The sequence below is a fragment of the Haemorhous mexicanus genome, chromosome 2 (genome assembly GCF_027477595.1).
Source record: "Haemorhous mexicanus isolate bHaeMex1 chromosome 2, bHaeMex1.pri, whole genome shotgun sequence".
Classification (NCBI taxonomy): Eukaryota; Metazoa; Chordata; class Aves; order Passeriformes; family Fringillidae; genus Haemorhous; species Haemorhous mexicanus.
The window spans coordinates 32,473,568-32,501,057 of record NC_082342.1 but is presented as its reverse complement, the minus strand read 5'-3'; the positions used below and the strand labels follow the sequence as shown (position 1 = coordinate 32,501,057).

General features: G+C 40.8%; 3 protein-coding genes across 4 annotated transcripts in view; all 3 read left to right on the top strand.

Moving 5' to 3' along the window:
• Positions 1 to 631: 631 nt before the first annotated feature.
• TMEM139 (transmembrane protein 139) lies at positions 632 to 5,497 on the top strand. 2 transcript variants are annotated; one of them, XM_059838271.1, is made up of 4 exons: positions 632 to 754; positions 994 to 1,156; positions 2,104 to 2,412; positions 3,705 to 5,497. In XM_059838271.1, the coding sequence occupies exons 3-4, from the start codon at positions 2,165 to 2,167 to the stop codon at positions 4,171 to 4,173; spliced, it is 717 nt and encodes a 238-aa protein (XP_059694254.1). In that variant the 5' UTR covers positions 632 to 754; positions 994 to 1,156; positions 2,104 to 2,164; the 3' UTR covers positions 4,174 to 5,497. The 2 variants fall into 2 exon arrangements, with proteins under 2 accessions (XP_059694254.1, XP_059694253.1); XM_059838270.1 differs by lacking the exon at positions 632 to 754 and having other exon boundaries at positions 787 to 1,156.
• Positions 5,498 to 6,911: 1,414 nt separating this feature from the next.
• Positions 6,912 to 25,528, top strand: CASP2 (caspase 2). The gene is made up of 10 exons (XM_059838269.1): positions 6,912 to 7,209; positions 12,662 to 12,829; positions 14,320 to 14,395; positions 15,770 to 15,864; positions 17,280 to 17,456; positions 18,555 to 18,683; positions 19,094 to 19,184; positions 22,674 to 22,823; positions 22,916 to 23,025; positions 23,621 to 25,528. The coding sequence occupies exons 1-10, from the start codon at positions 7,060 to 7,062 to the stop codon at positions 23,753 to 23,755; spliced, it is 1,281 nt and encodes a 426-aa protein (XP_059694252.1). The 5' UTR covers positions 6,912 to 7,059; the 3' UTR covers positions 23,756 to 25,528.
• A 1,520-nt stretch (positions 25,529 to 27,048) lies between these two features.
• Positions 27,049 to 27,490, top strand: part of CLCN1 (chloride voltage-gated channel 1) — a 59,767-nt gene continuing 59,325 nt past the window's right edge. Inside the window, exon 1 of the mRNA XM_059838263.1 lies at positions 27,049 to 27,081. The gene's annotated coding sequence lies outside the window, so the exon portion shown is untranslated. The remainder of the gene's footprint in view (positions 27,082 to 27,490) is intronic.

The following is a 27,490-nucleotide window of genomic DNA, read 5'->3' as shown; positions in this document are numbered from 1 at the left end:
ATCATATCCAATTGTTCAGACCACATCGAAACTGGGGGTACCAAGTTTCGATGTGGTCTGAACATCTAAAAACTATTTCATGTGTTTCCTAACAAGGGCTGCTCAGAATAATCCCACCTCTTGACTGCCTGTCAGTGTTTAAAAGGTATTTGGGCAATGCCCTTAGTAACATGCTTTAGCTTCTGGTCAGCCCTGAAGCAGGTGGGGAGTTAGGGAAGGTGTAGGTCCCTTCCAACTGAAATTATTCTATTCTATTCTATTCTATTCTATTCTATTCTATTCTATTCTATTCTATTCTATTCTATTCTGTTCCGTTCCGTTCCATTCCAGTTTTCAGACACACACTAAAGGTTCAGATAACAGAAGTAATTCAGTACCTAATTCAGTTCTGTTCCTTATCATTACCTCTCATTCCATTTCCAGATACATCAGGGAGTAAAAATGTTTTTAACTCAGCCCTCTGTGAAACAATAACCTTTTGTCCCCCTTTTTTTCCCTTCTGTTTGTAAAAGCAAAGAGGACATAAAACAACATTTGACAAACAGAAGTTGACCAGGACAAATGTATGAATTTACATTTTACAGAAGTCATAAATAGATTTATATGTGGGCCACCACGTGATGTGGGCTGGGCAGGCAGTTGTTCCTGCTTGTGAGGCAGAGATCAAGATTCCTTTGCTACGTGGGGAAAAACCCAGAATTTTCAGGGCAGTTTCTCTCATTGAGGTGAAGCAGACCAAAGAGATACGACACAGGTAAGCACTCCCCCACTGCTCACTCCGCCCTCTTTCCTAATGAGTTTCCTGCTTTTGTGGGACAGACCGAGAAGAGCTGCAAAAGAGAGTAGAAGGTGTGGGATCGTCTAGAAACTGCTTTGGATTCAGAACCTGGAAAACAGAGATTCTACTTCCCCAACCAAAACTTGTACAATGGGATCTTCCCATCAGTTGCTATCTTCCCATATTCACTAGTTTCTGACTTTTATTTTCAAAAGAAATCTTCATAGTTTTCCTACCAAAAAACTCAAAAGGAGGAAGGAGAGTTTTAGCTGGTGTTCTGTCCTCGGGTCAGAACGGGAAACAGCAGTGCACATTTTTCCTTGTGATGAAGAGAGAAGTTAAAACATGACTGCTTGTACCTACCAAAACCTCTTTCTGGTAAGTAGATGCTAAAACAAATGTGTTTCTTTAGCTTATATGCATTTAACTATTTTTGCTGTAATAAGGGGAAAGCACACAATGTAACATGGAGGTATATAAAACTGTTTATTTGTTTGGAGAAGCATATTCATAAAAATATGCCCATTGTGTCATGCTTTTTTCCTTCAAAGAGGTCTTCACCAAAACAATGGGATAGATGTAAGTTAGTATAACATGTGCAAGACAGCTCCTTAATTATGGTATTCTTGAATACCACAGATCCCTGGTATTCATTCCGTACTGACTGCACACAGTGACAAATGCTGTCTCTTTCACAGAAATGGGGTTTGGAATGGGGGACAGGAAAGACTCTTGTGTCTGAGAACAGAGGAAAAAAAAGCACATCAACCGAGAAGGAACTGAGAATACAGGCAAATACTGAAATAAACACCTACATTTTAAAAAAGCACACATACCCTAGCTACATCCAGAACCTAAAGTTACAGCTCTAGTGTACACTGAAGTAAGATGCTCAATGTACCAGGGCAGACAAGCCTATTAAATAATGCTGCTTTTCTTCCGGGATTGGAATGAGTATTTGAATGTTGATTATGCAAGGCACAAATGCCCTAGAATTAACCCTTACAGTTATTCCGTGTCTTGCTTTTGCAGTAACCTCAATCTGCATTCCTGTTAAGCCAGGCCTTTTTAGATATGCCTGGTAATAAGTACTGATGGTCCATTTATGCATTTTATGTTCTGCAGCTGTGCCCAAGTATTCCAGCTATTCAATATCCACGCACACAGGAAATTCTAACATGTTCACATTGGTGTGCACAGATTCCTCAGGCTTATGATGTAGATGTACATACTCGAGTGTCTATGTTTTTACTTCGGTCACAATACTTAGAAATGTGTTTATATGCTCATGTTTCACGTTGAAAAAACTGCTCGATCTTCCACAGATGCCTGTCCCTTTAAGTGCCCAGCTGTTCTCAAGCGCCTGCCACCACCATCCCTTCTGCCATGTTGTTAGAGACACGCTGGAAGAACATCCGCCAAACCTTGCTGCTTCTGTTCACTGCTTCTCTTCTCATCGGGGTCACCATGCTGGCCATCTCCTCTAACATCAACCCAGTGGGCTATTTCTTCCTCGGGGTAGGGGGAGTGTGCCTGGTTGGCTATCTGCTGAGTGTGTTTGTCGAGTGTTACCTGAGGAATCATCACCGGCGTGACGCAAATGAAATACCTCCGAACAGGCAAAGCCAAGCAGGGTAAGCAGCAACCTGGTTACTCCTCTTTAACTCTCTCACCTCATTCATGGCCATTTTAACACACTTTTGCTGCCCTTCCCCTGAGGCACCAAATGCAGACTCAATTCCCAAAGACAAAAGTTCTTTTCAGATTGTTTTCCCTCATTACTGATGCAGAGATTGCAAATGTCAATGCCACGCATGTCCTGTACCTTTTATAATATGCATTTTCTTCCCCCTGGGAACTGATCCACTAAAACTTGCCAATGTTAAACCAATCCAGGCCCATTTTATTTTTCTTTGAGTAATCGAGGCTTGCCAAACAATGAGTCAGACAAGGAAAAAGAAAAAATGTTGAAGCAATACCAAATCTTATTTGGGTTTAGCTCTATAAACCTTATCTCTAGAGCGACTGTTTCTTGGCAAACTTTAAGAGAAACCTGTAACTGGGTGTGTTTCCACTCTTAAAATTCCTGCTTGACACTAATAAAACCCCTGAATACTACCACGTTTTCTTGGCTTTACATTCATTTGCACGTTCTCAGCATCGGCTAATTTAACCCCAAATTTAATTTTCCTGCTGTCACTGACGAGGTTAACTCTACTTGTAGCCTTGCCTCCTTGTATAATCCAGATAATCATTATCCATGTGCATAAATGACTTTATGTTCCCAAAGACAATGTTTATTTTTAGAAAGACTATATAAAAAAAGAAGTCTATATTGGGCCCTGCTAATTTGGGGACATACTTAAAAAAAGTAGTATCCTTTTATTTAAAAATACAACCTGAAAAGGAAAATGTCTCCAATAACATTTTTTCTTTGCAGATAGTTCTTTTAAACATTGAATAAGTAGTCCTTGTTTAAACTAAATGAAACTACTTAATTTTCTCCACTTCTTAAAAATGGATGAGCTAATATAATAAATAAAATAGCTAATATAAAAAAAAAATAGGTCCTGTTTTAGGTTCTTTATTCCATGAGATAACTAGTAGTTAGCAATACTTAGTGATAAATTTCAGCTGTAGGAGGACACCAGGTTAAGCCTAGGACATTGAACTGAACATTGTGGGTAGCTTCACTAACTCTGGGGAGTGTGGGAAAATGGTCAGACGAGCTATTTTCCATACCATAAGAAAGACATTCAGTTGGCTGGAGAGGTGAGCTGATCCAGGGGCAGCAATACCCCATGAGATACCCTGTCTCAGTCCCATTTGTTGATTGTAGCATGCTCCCTATAGTCCATGATCTGTGCTATAAACATAAATGATGCACTAAAACAACGAGCGTGTCTGGCATTGCTCTCTGGCACAGGGTGAATGCTGCCTACGAAGCGCCCACCTACGAGGAGGTGATGACCATGTCAGCTCCAGCTCCAGCAATATGGACAATTACATCCAACCCAGGCTCCGTGCCCTCGCCGCTGAGCGAGCCTCCCCCGTACAACGTCGTTATTGAATCCTCTGCCCAACAAGAGATGATGGTGGAGGCTCTGCGGGGGCCAGTGCCACCAGACACAGTGCACACCTCTGAGACAGACACGGGCTCCAGGACACAGCTGCAGCTGGTGCTGCCCCCAAGACTGCAGCGGTTCGTTTCGGACATCCATGAGGAGAAAGGCGTTGAAGAAAGGTTTGAACCACTGGAGCCACTCACTCCACCACCTGCTTACGAGACTGCCATCAGTGATGAGGTCTTTGCAGATGCTCACCAGCCCTCTGTGTTAGGACTGATTTCCATGAATACAGAACCAAACCCGCACCCCAATACAGGATGTTCCTAGAGGGGTGGTAAAACAGCTGACAATGTTTTGCCTAAACGTTTGTCTCACCATTCTTTGAACCAGAATTGAACTACAGACACAGCTTCTGATGTTACTAGAACTTTTTTGCACAAAATAGAAATCAATGCAATACCACACTGCTTTGACTTGGCAGATACATAAAACCATTGTGAGGAAAGTTGTGTTATGTATGGCAACATTCTCAAACTGGAGAGACACCTTTATGGGAGAGGAGAAGTAAATCCTGAGAAGCGACAAGATTGAGAAAAAAACTCCAAAAAAGGACTGTAGGATGCAGCCAGAAGAATTTGCCTGAAAAAGGGGAGGAATAGAAACAACATGAAGGACATTCTGCCTGCGCATTGCAAACAGCAATATTGCTGAGTGCTGTGTGACTTCAGCCACCCTGAAATCCCCACAGAGAGAACAAGCCTGCACTCCCCACCTTGCTGTTTTGCAGCAACACAGATTTATGGTCTCAGCTTTTTGTTACTGTCCCTCCGCCACACCTGCTCCCCATCCTCAACTGTGCTACATGGGAGTGTGACTGAGGGGAGAGGTCTGACTGCATCTGGAAGCTGATACCACCTGATACCTGTCACTTAGAGTTGAAAAGCTGATAGTATGCCTCAAATGACTTCTGTTGTTCACAAAGTTCTCATCCCACACAGCCATTGGTGGACAAGAGGGAGATAAGTTTTCTCCCTGCAAGAGAGGCCAGCGATGGGATATTTACACATGTAAGCATCCTCTGCTTGGACTTCATGGCTCTACAGAGGATTTATGTCTGCTGTATTACAGATGTACTCTAACAGATGGCCTGAGACACTTTACTGTCATCATGCACAGAAAGGCCAAAGCTCCTCCAGTTCTCTGTGGGCTCTGGAAAGGTCCAGTCTGTCTGCCAAGGCAGCGGAGCACCGGAGGACAACAGTCCCAAGACACATTTGGCCTTCATCATGACGGTTCTAGGCTGTAGGCAGGTTCTAGCTCTCATGGATCAGTGATGCTGTCCCTTTTTAAATGGGTGAACTAAACTGATCAGCTCTGCAGTGTCAAAGTGGTCTGCAGTATGCAAGGAGATGCATTTGCATCTGGTGAATGCCCACATTAAAAAATAAAAATGGTGGTCCGAATCTCCTGTGAAGGAGAGCAGCAATTATCCCAGCCTTGTTCATGACTGCATATTTAATTCATATGATGAACCATCAAACCAAAGGCTAGAAGCAAATAAATAATTTCTTATTGTTTGATTCTTTATATTTCAAAGAAGGAAAAATAAAACTTTTATGTTGTTTATAAATAAATAGGACTGCATTAAAAATTTCTGGTGGCATCATTAATTTTTCCTCTCAAAAGAAACACTCCACAAAGCCATGCTTTTGCTTGCATTCTGCTTATTTGATAATCTTGGCTTAGAAAAGAGAGAGGAGTTCCATTTCTGAATCAACAGCTGAACCACTTTATTATCATTATTGATGAAGCAATTATGGTACCTCTATCATGGAAGTATTAGGAGAGACAAACTTGCTGATCAAGGCAATTTCTTTAATGTCAATCACTACTTGCATTTCCCTCCTGTATCTGCCAGCAGAAAAGAAAAATACCTTACCAAAAGGTGTCACAGGTATGTGACACAGACATAGAAACTTTTGCTTAAACTGGGCAACTCAGGACTTACCTGAGTACATCAAAATTGCCAGGAGTCAGGAAGAAATTCAGTTGGCCATCACAGACTAAAAACTAGCCAAAACAAAGACCAAAAATGTCACCAGCTATGATCTGTACAATTTTGTCTTCAACATTTGTAAAGGTTGTCAAGGCTTTGGACTTGTGCTAAGCTTTAGCAGATAGAATTCCTGTGCACCAGGACACAGGAAATCTACGTGCTAATGTGCAGAAGCCATCAGAAGCTTTATGTGACTTTTTTGTAAGTTGTATGGGGAGCAGCTGTGGGAGCTGGGGTTGTTTAGCCTGGAGAAGACTCAGGAGAGACCTTATCGCTCTCTACAAATCCCTGAAAGGAGATTGTAGCCAGGCGAGGTTTGGGCTCTTCTCCCAGGCTACCAGTGACAGGGCCAGAGGACCTGGCCACAAGCTGTGCCAGGGGAGGTCCAGGCTGGACACCAGGAAGAGTTTCTTCTCGGGGGGGCTGTCGAGCACTGGAATGGGCTGCCCTGGGAGGTGGTGGAGTCACCATCCCTGGCGGTGTTTAAGGGAAGGCTGGACGTGGCACTCAGTGCTGTGGTCTAGTTGCCATGGTGCTGTTCGGTCAAAGGTTGGACTTGGTGATCTCACAGGTCTTTTCCAACTGATTTTTCCAATTGATTCTGTGATTCTGTAATGAGAGCTGTGAATTTGCTTTCGCTAGGGTGCTCACTTGATTTCCCCTTTGTACTTCCCTCCGTATTTCTCTGCACCATTCCTCCCTCCCTGTTAACTACAGCACGTTATCATTTCTGACTGCAGCTGATTGCCGCAGAGACCCATCTCAGCACAGCTAGAGAAACTCCAAGAGGTTAAAAATAAAAAAATTTTAAAATGCCCAGAGCCGGTACGCTTCCCAGGAAAGCCGCGGCCCCGCTACTGCGGCCCCGGCTCCCGGCTCCGCCGCGCCCCGCACGCCTGAGGCTCCGCGCGCCAGCCCGCGCAGGAAGAGGCGGGAAGGCGCTCCTGCTCCAGCGGCGGTCACGTGAGGGCGGGAGCGCGTCCCGCCGTTTTGAATCGCGGGGGCCGCCGGGAGCAGGCTCCTTTCCGCCCGCCCGTCGTCAGGCGGCGGCCGCGGCCCGCGGGGTCCCGCCGGTGCCTCCCGAGCCAAAAGCCGGGAGGGGGCACGGCTGGCTCCTCGCCGCGGCGCTCGGCCCTGGTGTCCCCGCTCCTGCCAGGATGCTGGCGGCGTGCGGCATGCAGCGGTGCCACCAGGAAGCGCTCAAGAAGAACCGGGTGATTCTGGCCAAGCAGCTGGTGTTGAATGTGCTGGTGGAGCACATGGTCGAGAAGGACATCATCACCACGGAGATGGTGGAAATGATACAGGTACGCGGGTTGTCGCCTGCGCCGTGAGCTTTGTGTCTGGCTGAGCTCGGTGTCGTTCCTTGCGGCGGCAGCACGGGAAAAAGTCACCTGTTACCTGCACGTTTCTGTGGGATTGCACCTACAGCGTTCAGGGGAGCTGTAAGGTGCTTTTGTGGAAAGGAAAAGTGCATTTCCTCTTGAGATTTCCCTGTGTTCTGGTGTGCAGTTGCAGCAGGCTGCACTTAGTGCATCGGGTGCTAGCTTCCAGTCCTTTATTGTAGTTTTGTGCTTATCTTTTTCCTTCCATGTGCAGAAGCAGGAATAATATGTACTTCCAAAATAATACTGTGGAAATAAGTAAATGAATTCATTATATACCAGTTTGTTGTGGCACCTTCCACATAAAGAATTGGTGCTTCCTGTATGATTTTGTAAATTGCACGAATTGCATTGCAGGGCTCAAGGCTCACTGTCAAATAACAAATAACAAATGCTGTTTGTTTGTAGGCTTGTGTTACTTTCCCCGTGCAGTGGGTACTGTGGAGAGGAGTCATTGGAAATAGCTTGGGATTCCTGCCAGAGGGATGGTAATGCACAGAACACTGTGCAGGATGAACTGCAGGTCTTCAGAAAAAGCAGGCTGGAAAGGAAGTTGTTGAAACTGCACAACAGCAAGTGCGTGTCAGGGCTCAAGTAAGGAACTGAGGGGGTTTTAGTCCCCTAGCAAAGTTCATGGTCCTATAATAAAGAACAGATGCTGAAAAATAGGATTAGGAGCTGTTTTCTGGGTATGAGTGTAGAAAATGTAAACCTGAGACGGATAAGGTTTTGGTAGCAGTGAAAAGATAACTTCCTGATTCATTTTGAGTCATTGTCAAAGATAATGTGAATCACTTTGCATACTTTGACGCAGTGTCAAAGAAAATATTAGGTGTCTCGTGGGGCTTGTCAAGGATATCGGTGCTGAATTGTGGGAGCTCCAGGCACTCTCACCTGAAATAGCTCCAATCCCTAGTGGAAGAGAACAAAGATACCATGAAACAGTGCAAGCCAGAGAGTGAATCAAGGACTTCTCCGGGTTTGGGCTGGAGGGGTTAATTTCTTCATAGTAGCTGGTATGGGGCCGTGTTGTGGATTTTTGCTGGAAACAGTGTTGTTGATGTCGAGTTGTTTTAGTTATTGTTGAGCAGTGCTGACCCAGAGCCAAGGCCCTTTCTTCTCACCCCACCCCACCAGCAGAGCTGGAGTTGCACAGGAAACTGGGAGGGGCCACATCCGAGACAGCTGACCCAAGGGATATCCCACTCCATTTGGTGTCATGGGCAGCCTGTAAAGGTAGGAGAAGAAAAAGGAAAGGGAAACTGAGCTACAGAGCATGGTGCTAATGATGCCAGGGTCTCGGGTTTAATTCCTGTATGGGCTATTCACTTAGAAGACGGACTCCATGGTCCTTTTGTGGGTCCCTTCCCACTCAGAATATTCTGTGAGTCTAAGTAACAATTTGAGTGACAGAGCCCTGCTGTCCTTGGAATGGCTTAACTCCTGCCTGCCAACAGGAATTAGTGGGTGAATTCTTAGTTTTGCTTTGTGCGGGTGGCTTTTGCTTTACCTATTAAACCATCTTTATCTCAACTTTTCTCACTTCTCTTCTTTGGATTCTCCCCACCATTCCACTTGGGGAGGAGGTAACTGAGTGTCTGATGCTTAGCAGCCCACGGGGGTTAAGCAACAGCATTGCTGAAATGTGAATGGTGAGTAGGGGTGGGCTTTTGATGGCCTGCACTTTGTCACCTAAGGGGGAGTAGGGAAGAAAAGGAAAAAAATCCTCTCAAAGGTAAGGTAATGACAGAGAAAGTACTCTTTTAAGCAAGGTGCTGCTGTATTTAAAAGTATTAAACCAAGGCAGAAAGGAAGAAGCCTAAAGCAATCTTCCCCTGCAGATGTAATTGGGTAAAAGGGAATGCAACAATACTTAGTAATGGGTTATCAGTAAGGAGAAAGGTGTTATGATGGATAAGTCAGGTAAAGAGTAATAGCTCAGTGGAAAAATTATGCCTAATACAATAAGCACACCTAACCAAGTGCTTAAATGTGTATAAATAGCAGTAGCAGTCTGAGCAAGAGAAAAGAGTGACTTGAACTACTGTTGCAGGGCATTGATCTGGAAATTGCAACAAAAATAGAAATATGGCAGAGGTAGAAGGAAAGCTGGATCTGCAGAATATGTATTGTACTAGAAGGATAAAAATGAAGGGGATGTTTACTGGATAGTCCTAGACATAACAGTGCTATGGAGAAAAAGTAAAGTGCATTAAAAAAAAAAAAAAATCACTCAAGTGGAAAACACTTTGTCTTATCTTTGATCTTCCTGTAGTAGGTCTGTGAATTTTTAATATTCTTCCTGTCTCTGGCAAATGTGAGCACAGGTCTTAGAAGTGCTGTTAAGTGGCCTGTTATTGTAAATGTATTGTGACGCTGATCGCCAGGTACCTTAATGGAAACAGGAGGAGCCAAGTGCCATTGTCTGATGAAGGAGAATAGATTCTCCTGGATATTATAACTGAATGGTTCTATATATATCCTCCTGCACCCTCAATAAGTCAGGAAAGCAAGGTCTGGATAAGTGGTTATGTTCTAAATAATCTTTTCTTAAAAAGACAACAGTTACACTGGTCCTGTTGGCTTGATTTAAGCTAAACAAAAGAAGAAAATGGAAAACTTTCTGGAAATAGAAAATTCTGGAATTAGAGCGCTTAAATAAATTTCTGTTGTCTAAGGAAAGTGAAATAAGTCAAGGAGCTCAGGGTGGTGGACCATGACAGTTTTTTCCAAGTGTGAGGTATCAAACAGTACTGAAACTTTACCACAAGTAAGAAAAAGATGGGAGGGGGAGTGTGTTCCAGGAAGAGCCACTGAAGGCAGAGGTAGTTGAGCTGGATGAGGAGCTCACAAGGAATATGAAGAGGAAGTAGAGAGTTTGTAGGTATGTGGCATTGGAGAAGAATCAGCAAATAGAAGCTGCTTCCTTTGATGTCTGAAATGTGGGGAGATACTCAGATCTGGCAGTATTGAATTTAAATTGGGTCATTCAGAAAGATACTAAACCATGAGAGGTTTTGTCCACAGTATACATTTTCAACAAAGTGTAAATAAAAAAAAAGTGTTTACTTTGTAGTGAAAATGATGTTATAATTATATCCAGGTGCAAACCCATAAGAGGGGGTTTTCAAACACAGGGGAAAAATTATTGTGGCAGTAAAGCAGGACAGTGGAAACAGCTGTTTTTAAGGCAAGCCCCAACATCTACTTGCATAAATGCTTGTCAGAGCATCAGGTGTTCTTCCAGAGCTCTGAGATGGACTTTTAAAATTGCAGATATAGTAGCAACAGCTTTCTTGCTTTTTAAGCATGTTGAGTACTCTGTACTGTAATCAAAGACTGAGATTGTATATATACAAAGATTTAAATACTCTGTTGCACTAGACAGTAATGAAGGGATCATTAGTTTTGACAAGTGGCATAAATTTGATTAGGATGTTTGTGAATTTTATATGCTTTTTCTATGGATTCTGCAGGTGTATAATAAGACTAATATGGAATTTTGACAGGACTTCAGAATTTATTTACTCTGAGTTTTTGTTATGCAGATTATCAAACCCACCTGTGAGGGGAAAGAAATAAATTAGGGATGTATTGGGAAATAAAATCAAAGAAATGTCTTATTAACCTCTGAATGTTTGCTGAACATTATTTAGCATAACCTAAATGTGATGTTGAAGATGAAGTCATATCAAGAAGCACAGCCCTATGAGTGTTTAAGGAAGCATTAAGGAAGAAGTCTGCTAAAAGCTGACTGCTGTGCATACAAAGTGCAGAATATGAACATTCTGGAAATTTCCTAACTTTCCAGTAAAACTAACATTCTGGTTCTTGAGGTCAGCTTGTATTCTTAACCATCATTTATGGATTAGAGTCACAGACTGTGAAAAAGATTAATGACCTTTAGCTTGCCTCAAAAGAGCTGCAGAAAGGAAGAAAAATGCATTAGATGCATAAAAAATCAAGTCTCAACCTACTTTACTAGTTACAATAAAATTCAGTGAGCTTACAGCAAGATACAAATAAATGGAGGTGGTTATTTTCCACTACTAATGGAGCAGTGTTACCAGGAGAAAGGAACCTTCATACTTCTGGGAAGGCACAAGTAAGACATTATTATTGGCAATTCTAGTCAATAGTACTCTGACAATTCAGGATCCTGTGGGAATAGGAGAAGGTACATACACTGATAAGGGAAAGAGGTCATTTGTGGAAGAAAGTTTGTTTCCTGTAGCAAATCAAGACCACTTTATAGAAAGGAGTTTGATAAATAAGGGAAAGGACAGAACACTGAAGTCAAGGATAAAAATAAATGCTGTTAGTCAGTCATGAATGAATATAGGTCTGAAATCCTAAGTAGGTTCATAAATATTGGATCAACAAGATTTTGCAATATCTTCCCAAACAATGTGTTAGGGCAAAAACCAAGCTATGTTTGACACTGAGCTTGATAATTATGACTGAAACCAGATGATGTGATATCTTTTGTAGCAGAAGATATTCATTCCCCTCAAGGCTTTTTATTTTTCTGATTTTCCTGTGACTGCTGTATTGTTAAGCCTTAATTATGTGTAACTCATCAGCTATTCCCAGTCGTCAACCAAAAGGAGAGATATTGGATCTAAGTGATAATTAAAACAACATAGGATTAATTCCATATACATACAATTTATTTCTGATATCTAGTATTTTGGTACTTGATTTTTGGTGTGGTTTAGATTTCACAGGGAAGGGTATCATTGTATAAATTTTAAATTTTGTTGGCAATTACCTGTTAATATTCTAACAATTAGAACTTCTTGGCACTGTTTCATTTTTCTATGGCTGCTTTTCCACATATACTAGTATATTTTGCTTCATTGGTCTAAGTATTCATCTGTACCTAAAAAATACCATTTTGGAACTGACTGCATATAGTAAGTGTTTTACTTAATGTTTTTTGGAGGATTTGACCACCTGCGTGAGACCATAAACTATTGGATAGTAGTGGGAGCACGTTTTTGTCTTTGTGTATTCAGTGAGGAGAAGTAGATACTATCTCAGCAGTAACTGGAAGTAAAATTTTAGAGAGAATATGGTGTATCACTGTGTGTGGTCATGTACGAGTTGTTGGCTTGTTGTGTTGTCTGTCATGTATTCTTGAGCAAATTGGAAGAGAGGAGTGTGAATGAAATCAACTAGGAAGACTAAAATAATGGTCCTAGCACAGCTAAGCATAGTGGTGAAGTATTTTTCTGGAAGGAAAAAAAAAAAAAAGTTGTTCTGATAATTCATTAATTATGTTAATTATGAAAGTTAATTATGTTGATTATGTTGAGTGTTACTTAAGTATGGATTTTGACCTTTTTTTTTTTTTTCCCCCCTCTGGGTTCAGGCCAAGTCTGGGAGCTTCGACCGAAACGTGGAATTCCTCAATTTGCTGCCCAAGAGAGGCCCTAATGCCTTCTCAGCCTTCTGTGAAGCTCTGCGAGAAACCCAGCAGCAGCATCTGGAGGCAATGATCCTGAAGACTATGTCCAGCCTGAGCCATGAGATTGCAAGGGTACAGCAGTTTTTAAAAAATAGGATGGATGGCTTGCATTTCAGATTGGGTTTGGGCACAAAAAGACCTTTATCAAATGGGAAAAACTCAATTGTTTACAAAGGATAGAATGGCTTTGTTGTAAGTTGAAACTTGTAGTAGCCTTAGCAAAAGCAGAGAGGAAGAAACTTGGGAAGAAGAGAATTTTCATAAAGAATCACAAGATGGTGGAGGTTGGAAAGGGCCTCTGGAAGTCATCTCTTCCAACTTCCCTGCTCAAGTATTACCTTCAGTAGGCTTCCAGGGTCACATCCAGGCAGTTTCTAAATATCTGCAAGGATGGAGACTGCAGCCTCCCTGGGCAGCCTCCTCCAGTGCTCAGGCACCTCCCAATAAAAAAGCATTTCCTGATGTTTAAGAGGGAGTCTCCTGTGTTTCAGTTTGTGCCCATGGCCTCTGGGTCTGTCACTGGGCACCACTGGAAAGAGCCTGGCTCTGTCCTCTTTGCACCCTCCTTTCAGGTATTCATACACATTGATAAGTTCCCCTTGAGGGGGATGAGGGATCACCTCCCTTCATCTCTTCTGCTGGCACCACTCCTCCTAATGCATCCCAGGGTACCAGCTGCCTCTGTGCCAAGGGTGCATTGCTGGCTCCTCTTTGGCTTGGCCAAGTCCTTTTCTGCCGAGCTGCCTCCCTGCTGGGTGGCCCCCAGGATGCATTGGTGCCCCAGGCACAGGACCTTGCACTTCCTTTCATTGAACTGTACAAACTTCCTGCACTGTTCTTATATCCAGCAAGTTCTTAATGGATGTGTAATCAATAATCCAGAAATTTAAAGTATTTTTTTCTCTGAACTTTTTTTGATTTAGTTTTCAGTGATTGTCTGAGTAGACTCTTAAGGAAATGAATACTTGTGTTTCTTTATTTTGTCTTTTTTTTTCCGCTTTTCACTATGCGTACTTAGTGTTGTACTAAAGGAAGAGTTTTGGAAAGATTCCATGTTCTTAGTGCACTGGCAAGGATGGAAACTCTCAGTAAACATATTTTATGCAAAGGAAGGGAGAGCAAATACTTTTGAACAAGTGTTCCTTTTTTAAAATGTAAAATTTATCAGACTACCCTTTTAATTTTTGTTTTCAATTTTTCTTTACTATACAAACAAGGAAATCTTGACAGCAAACAAAAATATAGGAATCACCAGACAATCAAATTTTTATTAAAACTGAGAAAGCTAAGATAACCCCAGTGTAAAGATTCTAAACTGAGGATTTGGGTAGAAGTGCAGATGATCAAAGATGGGGAGGAGTCTTCCACTGAGAGAAAGTGCTGCTGCTGTCTTGTCATGATCTTTCTTTTGGAAATGATCATAATGTTATATTTCAGTCATTTTTATGTATGTATATAAATGCACGCATCCTTTTTTCCATGATACCTTCAGCTGTAGAGGAAAAAAAAAAAAAAAGCTATTTTGTGCTACTCTTTTTCACGGATTTATTGATGTCTTGTAGCTTGAACACTGTCACGAGTCAGATCTTCCATACCCTGTCAGTGAGTCCTGTAATTCAAAGAGACCCCGTTGGCTTGGTGAGTTGCACATGATTTGCTACCTGGTTGGCTCCTGCCAATTTCTTAATACTGTCTTAATATGATTGTAGAAATAAGTTTGTCACGACTTTGCTCATCCCAGGAATGCAAACTTGACAGTAAACTGACTATATTATGATCCAAGAGGGTGCTTTGTAGCATATGGGAAGGGACAACTGATATGTGTTTCTTGTTAGCTTCATTTATTCTTATGGGACACTTTTTTTGCTTAAAACAGTACAGGTCAGTAAAATTCTAGATTTTGCAAAGATTTTCTTTAAGATCTGTAATAGAATTTCATTGAGCTAGCGCTCTGATAAGATACTGACTTCAGGCAGTGTTCCTTAACCAAGACTTCCTTCTTAAAAAATTAGTTTAATGCCTTATATGTGTTATTTGGGTCTAACTTGCTTTTCTTTAGCTTCTGTCAAGTGCAGGAAATCAGCTTTTCCTTAACATGCATTTCCAACTTAGACTAGGGGACTGGTCTAATAAAGATTGGTTGGAATGAATCTCCTTGCTAGTTTTTATGTTTCCTCTGGTAATGCCTGGAGTAGTTTTTCCCTAACCACAGGTTTACCTTTCTGCTGGTTACTAGGAGCTCTCTCTGGTGTTAAAGAACAGGTGTCTAATTATTGGAAACTTTTTTTATTTCTGTACAAGGGTTTTAGGTTGGGTTGTTTTGATTTTTTTAGAGCTTATGTTCCTCCAACCAGGAGAGCCATGCCTCAAAAGGCTGAAAGAGGATTTCAGAAGAGCTCGTGAATGTCATTAGCTCAGTTTCTTCGGTACAGAGGAGTGAGTGTTTGTCTGCAAATGGCAAATAGTTGATTATCTTTCCCCTCATCTGCTGTTATCCAGAGGAAAGTGTTCAGAGGCAGATTAAAAAAAGAAAAGGCTTTGCACTTTATGCAAGTTAAAATTGTCTCGTTTGATCACTTATGCATGTGTTCAGCATGGGAGGCCTTTTATGACAGGAAAGAACTATTCTCTTTGAAATTTTCTAGCAACAATTCGTCAGCCAAACTCTGAAAGTAAGAACATACTGTGCAAAACAGCAGAAAGCACAAAGATCTAAATTAGATGAGAATTCTGTTTTCATACTCTGTAGACTAGGCATTAGATAAGGCTAACCCACATACAAGCAAAAATAAAAGCTGTCAGTTAAAATAAATAAAACAAGTGTACTGTTCCAGTACTTCTTTTTCTCATCTGTGTTTCATTTCATGTCAGTAGGCCCTGATCAAACAAAATTTTTGGAGGTGTGAAATATGCATAAATGAATATAGTTCAAAATTTGCAAGTTACTACCTTAATGCAGAGGCTTTGTGTCTGAAACTTTGTATTTTTATTATTATATTTTTCTTTGCACAGAACCAATGGAGCATTCCTTGGATAATGGAGATGGTCCCTCAATTCCTCCAGTGAAGTATTGCACTCCTGAATTTTATCACAATCATCAGCACTTGGTAAGTTGTTGGCAGAGAAAGTCTTTTAGATGTGAGATGTTTGGATCTATCAGCTGAACATGTGCCGCTTAAAATTGAGTTGAAATGCTTCACTGGGATGCAGATCAGAGTTGTGCTATTTGTGTAACTGAAAGGTGTTACCAGTCGTGCTCCATTTGATGTGGTTCTCATTTACAAGTGTCGAGAAATCCCGAAAAGTTCTGTAACTCTAAGCAAATCGCTGCCTCTGTTTTTTTGATCATGAAGAGCTTGGTGGAATGACTTCTCTAGAGTTGCTCTCTGTGAGCTGTCAGTATTATTGCCTCAAGTTTATTTTTCTGTGTCCTCATTTTCTGTAAGATGACAAACCCTCTAAATGACTGTAAGATAGTAGAACTGTGTTTTCAGCTAGTAAGTTGGGTACAGTTGAAAATTAAAACAGCCAATAGAATTCTTAGGCTTAAGAACCAGATCAGGATTATGTGCTAGAATTCTACCTGTGGATAGAACAATTTGAATTTGTAATCTTCTGCTGCAGTGTTTGAAGTTACATATGTAATCTAATTCCTTTTTGTTGATTCTGTCTGTAAATAGATTGGTGGGGTGGGCTTAAGGAAAAATTTCTTTGTGTTGTGGGATAAACACTTGATGAGGGTTATACAATGTCAGAAGCTCTATGTATAATGAAACAGAGGTTTTGTTTGTGTGTTGGTTTTTGTTTGGGTTGGGTTTGGGTTTTTGGGGGGTTGTTGTTTGTGGGGGTTTTTGGAACTGTCTGTGGGGGTGACTTGATTAATAAGCAGTGCCAGTGTAGGCTTGACTAGGCTCCTTTTACATCTGTGCCTGGATGCACCTTATTTGATATTCTTCTTTGGTATTAAATTTTACTTCCAATTTACAGGAGTGTTGGTAAGTGAATTACTATTGATTTGTTGTTGTTAGAGTGGTAGGGACAGAGAGGGAACTTCTCTGTCTGAAGGCACCCCTCTTAAATTAGTTCTTTTCCTCTTAACCTCTTTTGCCAGTTGCACAGTTTTGAAGATCAATGACTGACAGTCCCTTGCTGTTACAATGACACTCATTGCTATTTTACATCTCTGCTCCCAACAGCAATTAAGAAACGTTAGCTAAATTTTACATAGCGTTGTCCTTTGATGGGGGTGGCACAAATATATGGGGCCCTGCTGGGGTGAGGAAAGGGGGAAAAGTTAGCAATGTGTAATTCACAGTTTGAAATGGATAAGCTGTGTTTCTTTTAAAATTAGGAATAAGGCAAGGCAGTCTAACTTCTTATTAATAGTATTGTAGCATCGTCAGTTGTGGAGGCTGGCAAGCACAGGCATATCAAGTTGGTGTGGAATGATTGCTGTTCTATTCTAACACACCATTATTTCCTTGTGTAGTCTAAATTTACCCATTTTTAATCTTCCTTGCAGGCATACAAGCTGACATCAGAGCCCCGAGGCTTAGCGCTGATCCTCAGCAATGTCCGTTTCAGCAGCGAGAAGGACCTGGAATATCGCGCGGGGGGAGACGTGGACTGCGCTTCCCTGGAGATGCTCTTCAAGCATCTCGGGTATCGAGTCACTGTTTTTCATGATCAGACTGCACAGGTAAGGGCATGATCCCAGGACTTCACATCTGGTGTGCATGAGTTTGTGTCATCGTTGTCTCAAGAGGTTCCCCTTCAAAGCTGAGCTTTGAAGATATGAATTATCACTTAAGAATAGAAAATGAGGCTGATCATGATGATGTCTGCTCTCATACTGATCAACATGAGAAAGCTTGGAAGGCTGAGCTCTTCCAGTGGTTAATAGTATCACAAAGGATTACAAGAGGTACTACTCTAGTCTGACCCTAGTGCAAGGGGGAAGACTTTTGAGACCACTCCTGGCATATGTGTTAAAAACACAAATTAATGAAATCTCCAATTTACTATAGATAGACTTTTCCAGTGTCCTTCTCTCCTAAAAGTTAAACTTTGCAAATATTTGATGTATTTCTTTGCTATTGTGATGTTTTCATGTCCTTTCACTGGTGAAGTCTGCTGGCATCCCATTCATCAGTCTGTCCATGCAGTTCAGTTCTACTCTTGCAGTCTTCACTAAAAACGTGTGTGTGCTTCACTTAGGAAAATTGATTGTGTTCCACGACTGACTTAATCAAGACACTCTCCCTAGGAATGCAGTTGCTGTCTTCTCCAGCATCATTTGACCTTAGTCCTTTTAAATCCCTATGAATTGAAGTGATACAGGACCATTAAAGAGTGCTTTATTCAAGAACAGAGCTTTTGCAACACTGATAGAAGATATTTGCATCTGCCATACTGTCAGAGTTCCTGAAGTTTGCCAGTTTAAATTTTGAATTGATCACTAGTGTCTGAATTCCTGAAGTCCCAGAGTATGTATCTATTAAGTTGCTCCAACGTCCCAGCCAGATTCCAGTGTCAGTGTAAAACCTCTGCAAAATATCACTTGGTTTCCTCTGTTGACCTAAGTGATTCCTGCTTCACAGTGTTATATTTAGCATAAAAGAACAAGAATATTTTGCCTTTTATTTTTTTTTTAATAGAACAAGTCTTTTTCATGTAGATTTTGGAGGGGGGGTTCTTTGTAACAGGTGGACCATTTGTGTTTTTCCTAGCAAATTGATTCACTTTCCCTTTGTAAGTCTAGAAAGCATTGATTTTTATTTTTTTTTCCCTGTTCTAGGAGATGCAGAAAGCATTGGAGAGATTCTCCAAGCTGCGAGATCATCGAGATGTGGATTCCTGCATTATAGCTCTGCTTTCCCATGGTGTGGAGGGTGGGGTTTATGGCAGTGATGGCAAACTACTACAGGTATGTTCCTGAGTCCTGATCTCTTGCTGTAGGTTATCTCTAGGAAAGTAACCATGTTCAAAAAGGAAAAAAAATAATAAATTATGCAAGACTGAGGATTCACATATTTTAAAATAGAAATGAATAAGGGCTGGAGGGAAGAAAAGGGCAGGGGGAGATCTAGAAAATTAAAAATGGTAGGAGAAGTTATCTCTCTGTATAAATACTAGGTAGAGTTCATGAACCCAAGCAAGTATGAACCTGGGGGGAGGGTGGAGAAGCGGTGTGTTTGTCACACACTGAGTTTGCAGATAAAGGAGAGGATTACCAAGACTGGTGAGGTAATAAGCAAAAGACAGGGAAGCAATGTGAGACTGGGTTTGGCTTACAGAAGGCTACAGTGAATAAATTTCCTCTCTTTCTTCTCTCAGTTGCAGGAGGCTTTCCGGCTCTTTGATAATGCAAACTGCCCAAATCTCCAGAATAAGCCCAAAATGTTCTTTATTCAGGCCTGCCGGGGAGGTGAGTGCCCAAGCACAGAAAGCCATGTACTTGGCATTCCATTAAGGCTCATTTTGCACACATGCACACCCTCACATTCAACTTGCTGTCAACTTTCCTCTTTGCTTCTCTCAGGTGTAAGTGGGACCCATATTCACCTCCCTCTGCCCTGCTGCTGCCACTGCATCTGTTGCTCTGTAAGTGTCTTTAGCTGTGCATGAGGTGTGTGCATTGCCTTGCAGACCCCAGAGCACCTTAGTGACATAAAGCTCTGTCATCCCACTCATACCCCGAGGCTTCCTTGTGCTGTGCCTGCAGTAGGGGGAGTGGGGCACATCCTGCACAAATAGCAGCACAGCGTGGAGCAGTACACTAGCCCTGGAGTCTTGCTGAGGTCCTGTTTTTCTCTGGATCCTCGATGTGTTGTGTCTCTTGTGGTGGTCTTTTGAGCTGTCAGAGTTGGTACCAATTATTTTTAGGGTCTTGTCTTTTTCCTTTACCTTAGCCTGTTTTCATCCTCAAATGACCTTTCCTTGCACCCTTTTCCACATACTGCTGTTAGGATTCTTACATGCTGCCGTACAGAACTCTTTTCATTATTCTTATAGACTTGTTCTTCTTCTGTGCTTTGTGTACCTTTTTTTTTCTTAATTCTGCTATTCCTTTTCCTCCCTTTTATAACTAAACAAACACATCTGAAACCAGCTACCTTTCAGATCTGCTAATGACCAAATTTTTTTTCTCAAGTGTTTGGACTCTGTGAAATTGCAGCTATTCCAAAATGAAGCTCTGTCTTATACTTTCTTCTCTTCCATTGTGATAGAGGAGTTTTCCTAGTGTGTATGCTTTCCCCGCTGCTTTTCCTTTGTTCCTTGCAGTTGTCTCCCTTCTTTCTCATTTTTAGCAAGCTCTACATTTTGTCCTCTAGTCTCTATTCTTCTTTAATCCCAATGCAGGGAAAAGCCCAAAGTCTACATGAAGTATTTCAGTGATCAGAAATACTTGATCCTTTTAATCATTTGGGAATATTGTAACATGCATGTTTACAATATGAATTGAATCTGATTGCTTTCCTTATGTGAATGAAGATTTAGATACTCTTGAACAAATGTGAATGTGCAGACTCAGGGTGGAAATAAGTGTAATAAGCCATAATTTTCAGCTGACCTCCTTAGGTAATTATCTTTATTTGACTGTAGTGTTACCATGTGAGTCTGTTGAGATTAACAAATCAAGCTTGGCCTTTGTATTCCCAAAAAAGTTGCTGTTAAGGAAGGGTGGTAAAGCTTGCTATGCGTAATGGTTTAGAACTAGGATATTGCAATAGACAAAGGATTAAGATACTTGAAAAACCAGAAGGAAAAACTCAATAAAAAAACAAGCAAACAAGACAAAACCCTGCCTTGTCTAACCTCTTTTAAACCTTGATTAATAGCTGGAGGGGAAAGCCAGTCACAAAGTAATTGAATTGTCAACAAAAATGTGTACCCTTTAGACAGTATTAAAAAGACTATATAAATAGTATTGTCAACTTTGAAATAATAGTCAATCTATCTGTGCCGAGCAAGTTAGCTGGAACTAGTTGAAACAAGATGAGAAATATGTAAGTTGTTCTTCTCTAACCTTACATTGTAGGCCTGCTCTATTAGTGACACATTTTTTAAATGTAGATAAAGAAATGCTGGTACAGTCCTAATTCCCAGTGAGCTTTTTTCAGAGTCTACTAAAGAATTTAAGTAGTCCAGCTACAGTCAAGGATCAAGAACCAGTGGCAGCAGAAAACAATGGGAGGAGTTTCAGTGTGGCATAAAATGAAACTTTGAAATTGCTTAGAATCCGTGTTTGATGTAGTCCATTCAAAAAGTGAAAAATTATGCTAACAGCCAGGTAGTTAGCAGTTACTTAAATTAATTGGCAGAACAGCTGTCTGGGAGCTTCAGTACAATTTAAACAGACTTGATCAATCTCTGGCAGTGGTTCTATAAATTAGAGGTTAAGTTGGCAAAGAGTTAGTGCTTTGCACATTTTAGTTAAGTTGATTGGAGTGGTGTTTGAAGATATGCATGGGGAAGATGTGTAATTTTGAAGCCTTAATCAAAAAAAGTTTTGATTTTATACATAATGGGGTGATGACAGTGTGAATAATAGAGTTTGACAGTAAAATTACCTGAGTCTTCTAAAATAAAATGCACAGTGAACAGTACACTAAATTTTTAAAAAGACAGATCTGGAAGGATTTGGAGAAGTGTGATAAAAGGCATGGAAAAAATGGGGTTAAAAATGAAAAAACAATTGCATTACTACCCTAAAGAGATGAGAAAGGAACTTTATGGAAGCCATTATGAAATTCTGGGCTTTGGAGACATTAATTCTAGGCCGTTTCAGACAATCACACCCCTCCCACTGCTGTTTTCTTTAGAGGAAAAGAATGATGTTGCTGACTTACAAACTGACCACTTTCTGAGCATTATGAGATGCCACCTGTTCCACTGCCTGTTAAAGGGCTAGAAATCCAAATGTAGTATTTAGGCATGAGCTAGCAGTAAAAATTGAGGAACATCCTAGGAGGAAGGCTTCTGAAGTGGACACTTAAGACTTGTAACACTAGACTCTGATGCTTCTGTTAAGAAGAAAGAATAATAGATTCTCATCTTAGAACAAAAGAAAACAAAAAGGCAAAATTATATGGAAAATCTGTGAAATGTAATTTTAATTTTCGTGCAACACAGCTGCACTATCAAAGTTACCACCACTAAGCAATTAGTTGAGATTATAATGGAAGCTCTGTATCATGTAGAAAACCATTTGAGAATATCTACACTTGCTTAATACACACTAATGAATCCTGGAAAGAGCATTAAATGCTCTCCAGGTTTTAAACTAATCTCTGTGGTCTCTCTCACGTTTGGGTTCAGATTATTTTGCATTTTTCTGCTGCACAATTTATGCTTTTAATTGAAACAAGCAGTATTTTAATCAGGTTTTAGAACTAGGTGAAATACTTGGTCCAGGTTTTCTACATGTCCTGGGGATAGATCTTAGCAACTAAAATTACATCTCTTGTTTGAGTTCTACAGTAAATGGACAGCATTGCAAAGTGCACTAAACGTTTTTGGGTATTTCCTAGGTAGGTATGAGTAGAAAATAAAACTTCATGGGTAGGCATCAAATCCTTCCATGAATGGTGGAGAACTACCAGAAACTTCCCTGCTTTCATGGTTATCTCATGATCTGTGCAGGAAGAGGTGGGAGCAGAAATCAGCAAGCAGACCACATCAGGTTAGATTAAGCAGGTGCAGCAGTTGTTGGTATCTGCATTAGTTTGTGCAGAAGAACTTTCAGATGAGTTTAGAACAGCTGAGAAAGTTTTTGCATGAACTTGAGGCTTTCTGCTTGACAGTAATTGTGGCATTGCTGACCACAAAACTAAGTAAGTACAGGAAAGGTACATCAGTAATTCAGGATAATTTCTTCTCCCTTTCTCCCTCTCCTCGTTTATTGCCGCCACAGATGAGTTGGACCGGGGAGTGGATCAAAGAGATGGCAAAGGATGGTCAGATTCTCCGGGCTGTGAGGAAAGCGACGCGAACAAGGAAGAAAGCCTGAAGCTGCGGCTGCCGACGTGCTCGGATATGATCTGTGGATACGCTTGTCTGAAAGGTAATTGATTGGGCTCCTCATTGTTTCGGCATAAGGAGGTTTCTTGTGTCCATGTTCCCCAAAAGTCTTCATGGTGGACACTCTCTCGCCAGGTACTGCGGCCATGCGGAACACCAAGCGTGGCTCCTGGTACGTCGAGGCTCTCACCTCCGTGTTTGCAGAGGACTCCCGACACACCCACGTGGCTGACATGCTGGTCAAGGTAAAGGGCATTTACTGTCCCACTCCTGCCTGGTTTTTGAAGGGCCTTCCAATTGCTTCAGAATGCTAGGATTAATCTAGTACTATTAAAGCACCTATTCTTGCCTTGTTTGTAGCAAAACTACAATTCTTTCCTCGTTCTTAGTTACTTATTTATATACAGCTCTATAGGAATTTAACCAAGTAATGATGCTGTTTCTTTGACTCCTTCTGTTTCATTGGTGTGGTCGCATGGTGAACTTGCGAGCAGAGTTCATACTGCTTGCCAAGAATTACTTTTCTTCTATAGAAATAGCATTTTTTTCCAGGTGAATTCATTCCCTGAACATGCACACAACACAGCTGCAAAAGCAGCAGTACTCATAATAAGGTAAAGTTTGAGAAAGTGGAGGAAGAGGGAGTGAAAAAAAGCAGTGTGACCACAGCAACTTGAGCTGCTGTGGAACTGCACCCTTGTTCTTTATCCTTCTTATAATTAGGGGACTACTTAATGCATTAAACAGAAAAATCTGTGAGTACAGAAAGAACTGACATTCTTCTTTCTTCTGTCTTTTTAATCCTTCTAGTCACTTTAATTTTTTTACTCTCACATCTAGGTGAACAGGCAAATCAAGCAACGAGAAGGTTATGCCCCAGGCACGGAATTCCACCGCTGCAAGGAAATGTCGGAATATTGTAGCACGCTCTGTCGGGACCTTTACCTGTTTCCTGGCTATCTACCAGGAAAATAACCTTGCCAGCTCTGTTTGAAGAGGAATACTGCCAAAGCTGAACTTTGACTGTGGCTGTCTGTTTTCGCTCTTACGAACTGTGACATCAGATGTGCAAGCAAGGAGTGCCCGTCTAATTCTTTATGTCCTTTTCTAAAATAAACTGGCAACTCTCCTTGTCATCTGACTCAGTCCAGGGTTTAAAATTCTAATATCCCAATTGGCTCTGTATGTATAGAAACTGATGGAAAGAGGATCAGCACTGGAACTGGAAAGAAGTGAGAACATCCTTTGGAAGGAGACATAAGGACATTTATAAACAAAGTGAATGAGAAAATGGAAATGGACTACTAGTACAATTTTTAAGTTAAGCCTTTCTGAAAGGAAAATCAGTCAAAAGATGCTACTTATCTTATGCTTGTACTTCAACAATTTTAAGTATTTTCTGCATGGTTATTCATACAGGACAGTTGACTCCTGTGCACATTAGAAAAGGGCTTCTTATGAAGGAGAATCTTCTCCCTCCCTAAAGTGGAAGGTTATTGTTCTCAGTACTCAACACTTTCCATTTTGATCACTTAAAAGTCTATTTTTCTACATTTCTTCTATAGCCAAGTTATCAAGAGAACTACAAGATATCCCAGATTATCAGCAAAACATGTAGAGACCCAGACAAATATGCCTGCATAAAATGCCCCAGAAATAGTTTTGAATCTAGAAATTCTAGACTGATTTCCCTTAGTCCCAAGAGTGAGCAACTGCATGGAATATTCCTTTTGAGGAATTTGTTTGCCATAGTACTTAGATGTCACAACAGACATTCACTCCACCAACTTCTCAGGACTCTATAAATTGCACTGTATAACTGAAGCCCCGAAACTCTACAGCCTTGTGTAAGATCTTTTTAATTAACAAAAATATTCAAGGCAGCTCTTTACAGTCTAAGCATGTTGATTGGATTATTTATCATTGCAAATTTTTCCCTTTTAAATGAGAGGGAGAAATTTTACATTATTATCCTGCTCTGTGAGTTTTCTTTCTTAATCCATGATCATTTAAAAGCATAATCTATCACTTTTGGAAATTTCTTCCACAGTCTCTTCATGCTGTAATTTGTGTCTTGCTGTGTCCAACTGCATTTACTCCCACTTGATGTGATGTGGGAGTTGGGCATTGTTCTCTTTTTGTGGTAGAGCCTAAATCCTGAGATACTGGATTACATGTGGACCACAGGTGGTTCACTTCAGTCTCGGTCTCTCCATTTTGTGGCACTAAGTTAGCATAGTTCCTGGCTTTTTTTTTAATGTAAGTATGGCTTTTAAAATATATTTTTCAGGATAAAATTATGAATGGGAAGCACAAAGGTAAATGGAGGGAGGCTGGAAAACTAGGCATGTGCTCTTTTTATTATTCTGCCTGGTAAATGAAGGCTGTGTTTCTTCCAGCTGACAAAGGTGCAGCATTAATGTGTGTCTTGCATTTATCCTACACACAGTGTGGTGAACAGAACAAGAATCCTACCTGCCAATTGGTGCCTTACTCTGAGGTCTAATATACCAGTTTAGGTGCTCGTGTACCTCCCTGGAGTATAAACACTGTCTTCCTGAACGCTCCCTCTACTAACTGGTGCAATATTTTACAGATAGGTTTATTGATGGAGCAGTCCATTCTGATGGATTAAATTTCTGTAGGATTGCATCAAGTTGCATTATCACTGCCACTTTTGTATATCTTTTTGTACAATTGTGTTTTACTGCCTTGAGGTGTCAAAATAAAGAATTTTTGTTTGATTAATCTGTGTGGTGTCTTCCATTTGGAGAATTAGACCTGTGCAGAAATGGAGGTTCTACATAAACAGAATTTTGTGTCATTTCTTGAGATAAAACATTCCAGAGGGGGTTTTGAACTCTCAGACAGAAGCCTGCTACTTACAGCTGCAACCACTATGAGCTGCTTGTAAATTTTGGTAACTCCCAGGCCAAACAAAGACTGATACATTAATAAAGAGAGATGAGGCAGAACCACCTAGTAGGAGGCTGATGTTGTGCTTCAGCAGATAGAATACTTACCCTGGGAAAATTTTGGGCTTGGTGTTTTTGAAGAGTTCCTGGAAAAAAGGAGTCTCGGAGGAAGAGGCTGAAAAGAAAGTGAAGATACCATCAGTCAGAGAGTTTCTGGAAGCAGAGGAAGGTCCAGGGGATCAGAGAGCTGCATAGGAATGAATCCCAGAGAATGTTTAGAGGCTTGATGCATAAAGCCTAAGGTTGTAACTGGGAGCAGCTGTACAACACAGAATTTTCTGTTCCACCCTCACAAACAAGTAATGATCTTAACTGCTGGGCAGGGAAGCTGAAATCAAAGTAATGCACTTGTAAGAAAGTCAATTAGTGTGAAATAAGAAGGTAGAAGCTCTGTTCTTGTAAGCTCTAAAAATTGTCCCCAGCCTCCAGATCCACTAGAGGCTGCCATTTACCCTATTCCATCCATGACACCTTGAAGAGCTGTTTCCTGTCTTCTGTGATCTCTTTTTAGTGAAAGAGTACATTAGCTTATTCAAAAGACCAAATGCTGATACAGGAAATCTAGTACTGATACTAGCACTGGAATGGCCAACATCTACCTATGCAGAAAGTGATTCTAGTAGGCCAAAAGATGAAGTAAACAAGATGTTTGCATTTTTATAGGTAAGTTTAGAGCTACTAGCATAGTTTAAGGAATTACTTTTAATAGCTGGGATAGCAGGGCAATGTTACCAGGTTCATGTCTTGTCTGGAAACCATAAGAATAAGGTCAAGGGTTTTATTTGAGATGGGGAGTGAAAACAGTGAACCCAATGTATCTAAAAATCTTGAGTTGCATGAGAATCACATTTATTAACAGAACAATTCAGTTAATACAATTTTAATTCTGAACTGGTTTTGTTTCCCTATCTGTGATTACTAATAGATAGTCAAAGGATTTGATTTTGTACAAATAGTCATTGGTCCCCTTAAAAATTAGGATGTACAGAATGGTATTGAAAGAGAGCATATGCTTCCAAAACATCAAAAGGTTTGGCTAAGCATCTACAATACATCATATAAAATTTATGCCAAGCTGAGGCTCCTGACATGGACTGTACCTGTCTTGTATAATTTGTTCTTACCCCTCAGGGTATGAGAATTCTTCACTACATCACACCAGTAAATTATTAAGTTAGGAGAAGGAAATGCAAGAAGATACTGTTATGTAATAGGTTATGTCATCAGCGTATGCATACAGAGAACAGTTTCTTTAAAAGGAAGGGAATGAAATGGAAATCTCCAGAGAAGTTACAATCAACTGTTGTCACAGGATCAGCAGCTTTGGTGAGTCTGTTTCACTAGGAATGAGAGCTATGTCCTACTCAGTGCAATTTGGCCTGCTGTTTGTTGCTGATTTTGCCGCTTCTCATAGAATTCTTTTCTGTTGAAGTTTGATATTCTTTTGTTTCCGTTCATCTGCATTTGTTGCTTGTTTATGGGACTGCTGTGTATAACTTGGTCTTCAGACTGTATTTTTGCACAACCGTTTTGCCTGCATGCACAAATTCTTAAGATGACATCTGTGTAATTTACTACATATTTCAAAGAGCTCAGAGTCGCGCTCAGATTTCTCTGACTTAGAAAAGTAGCTGGAACTGCTGTGGTTTAGGCTGTGGGGGTTTTTTTATTTTAATTTTCTTTTGGCACTCCTAAAAGTTTTTATTTGAAGCTGAAAAAAAAAAAAAAAAAAAAA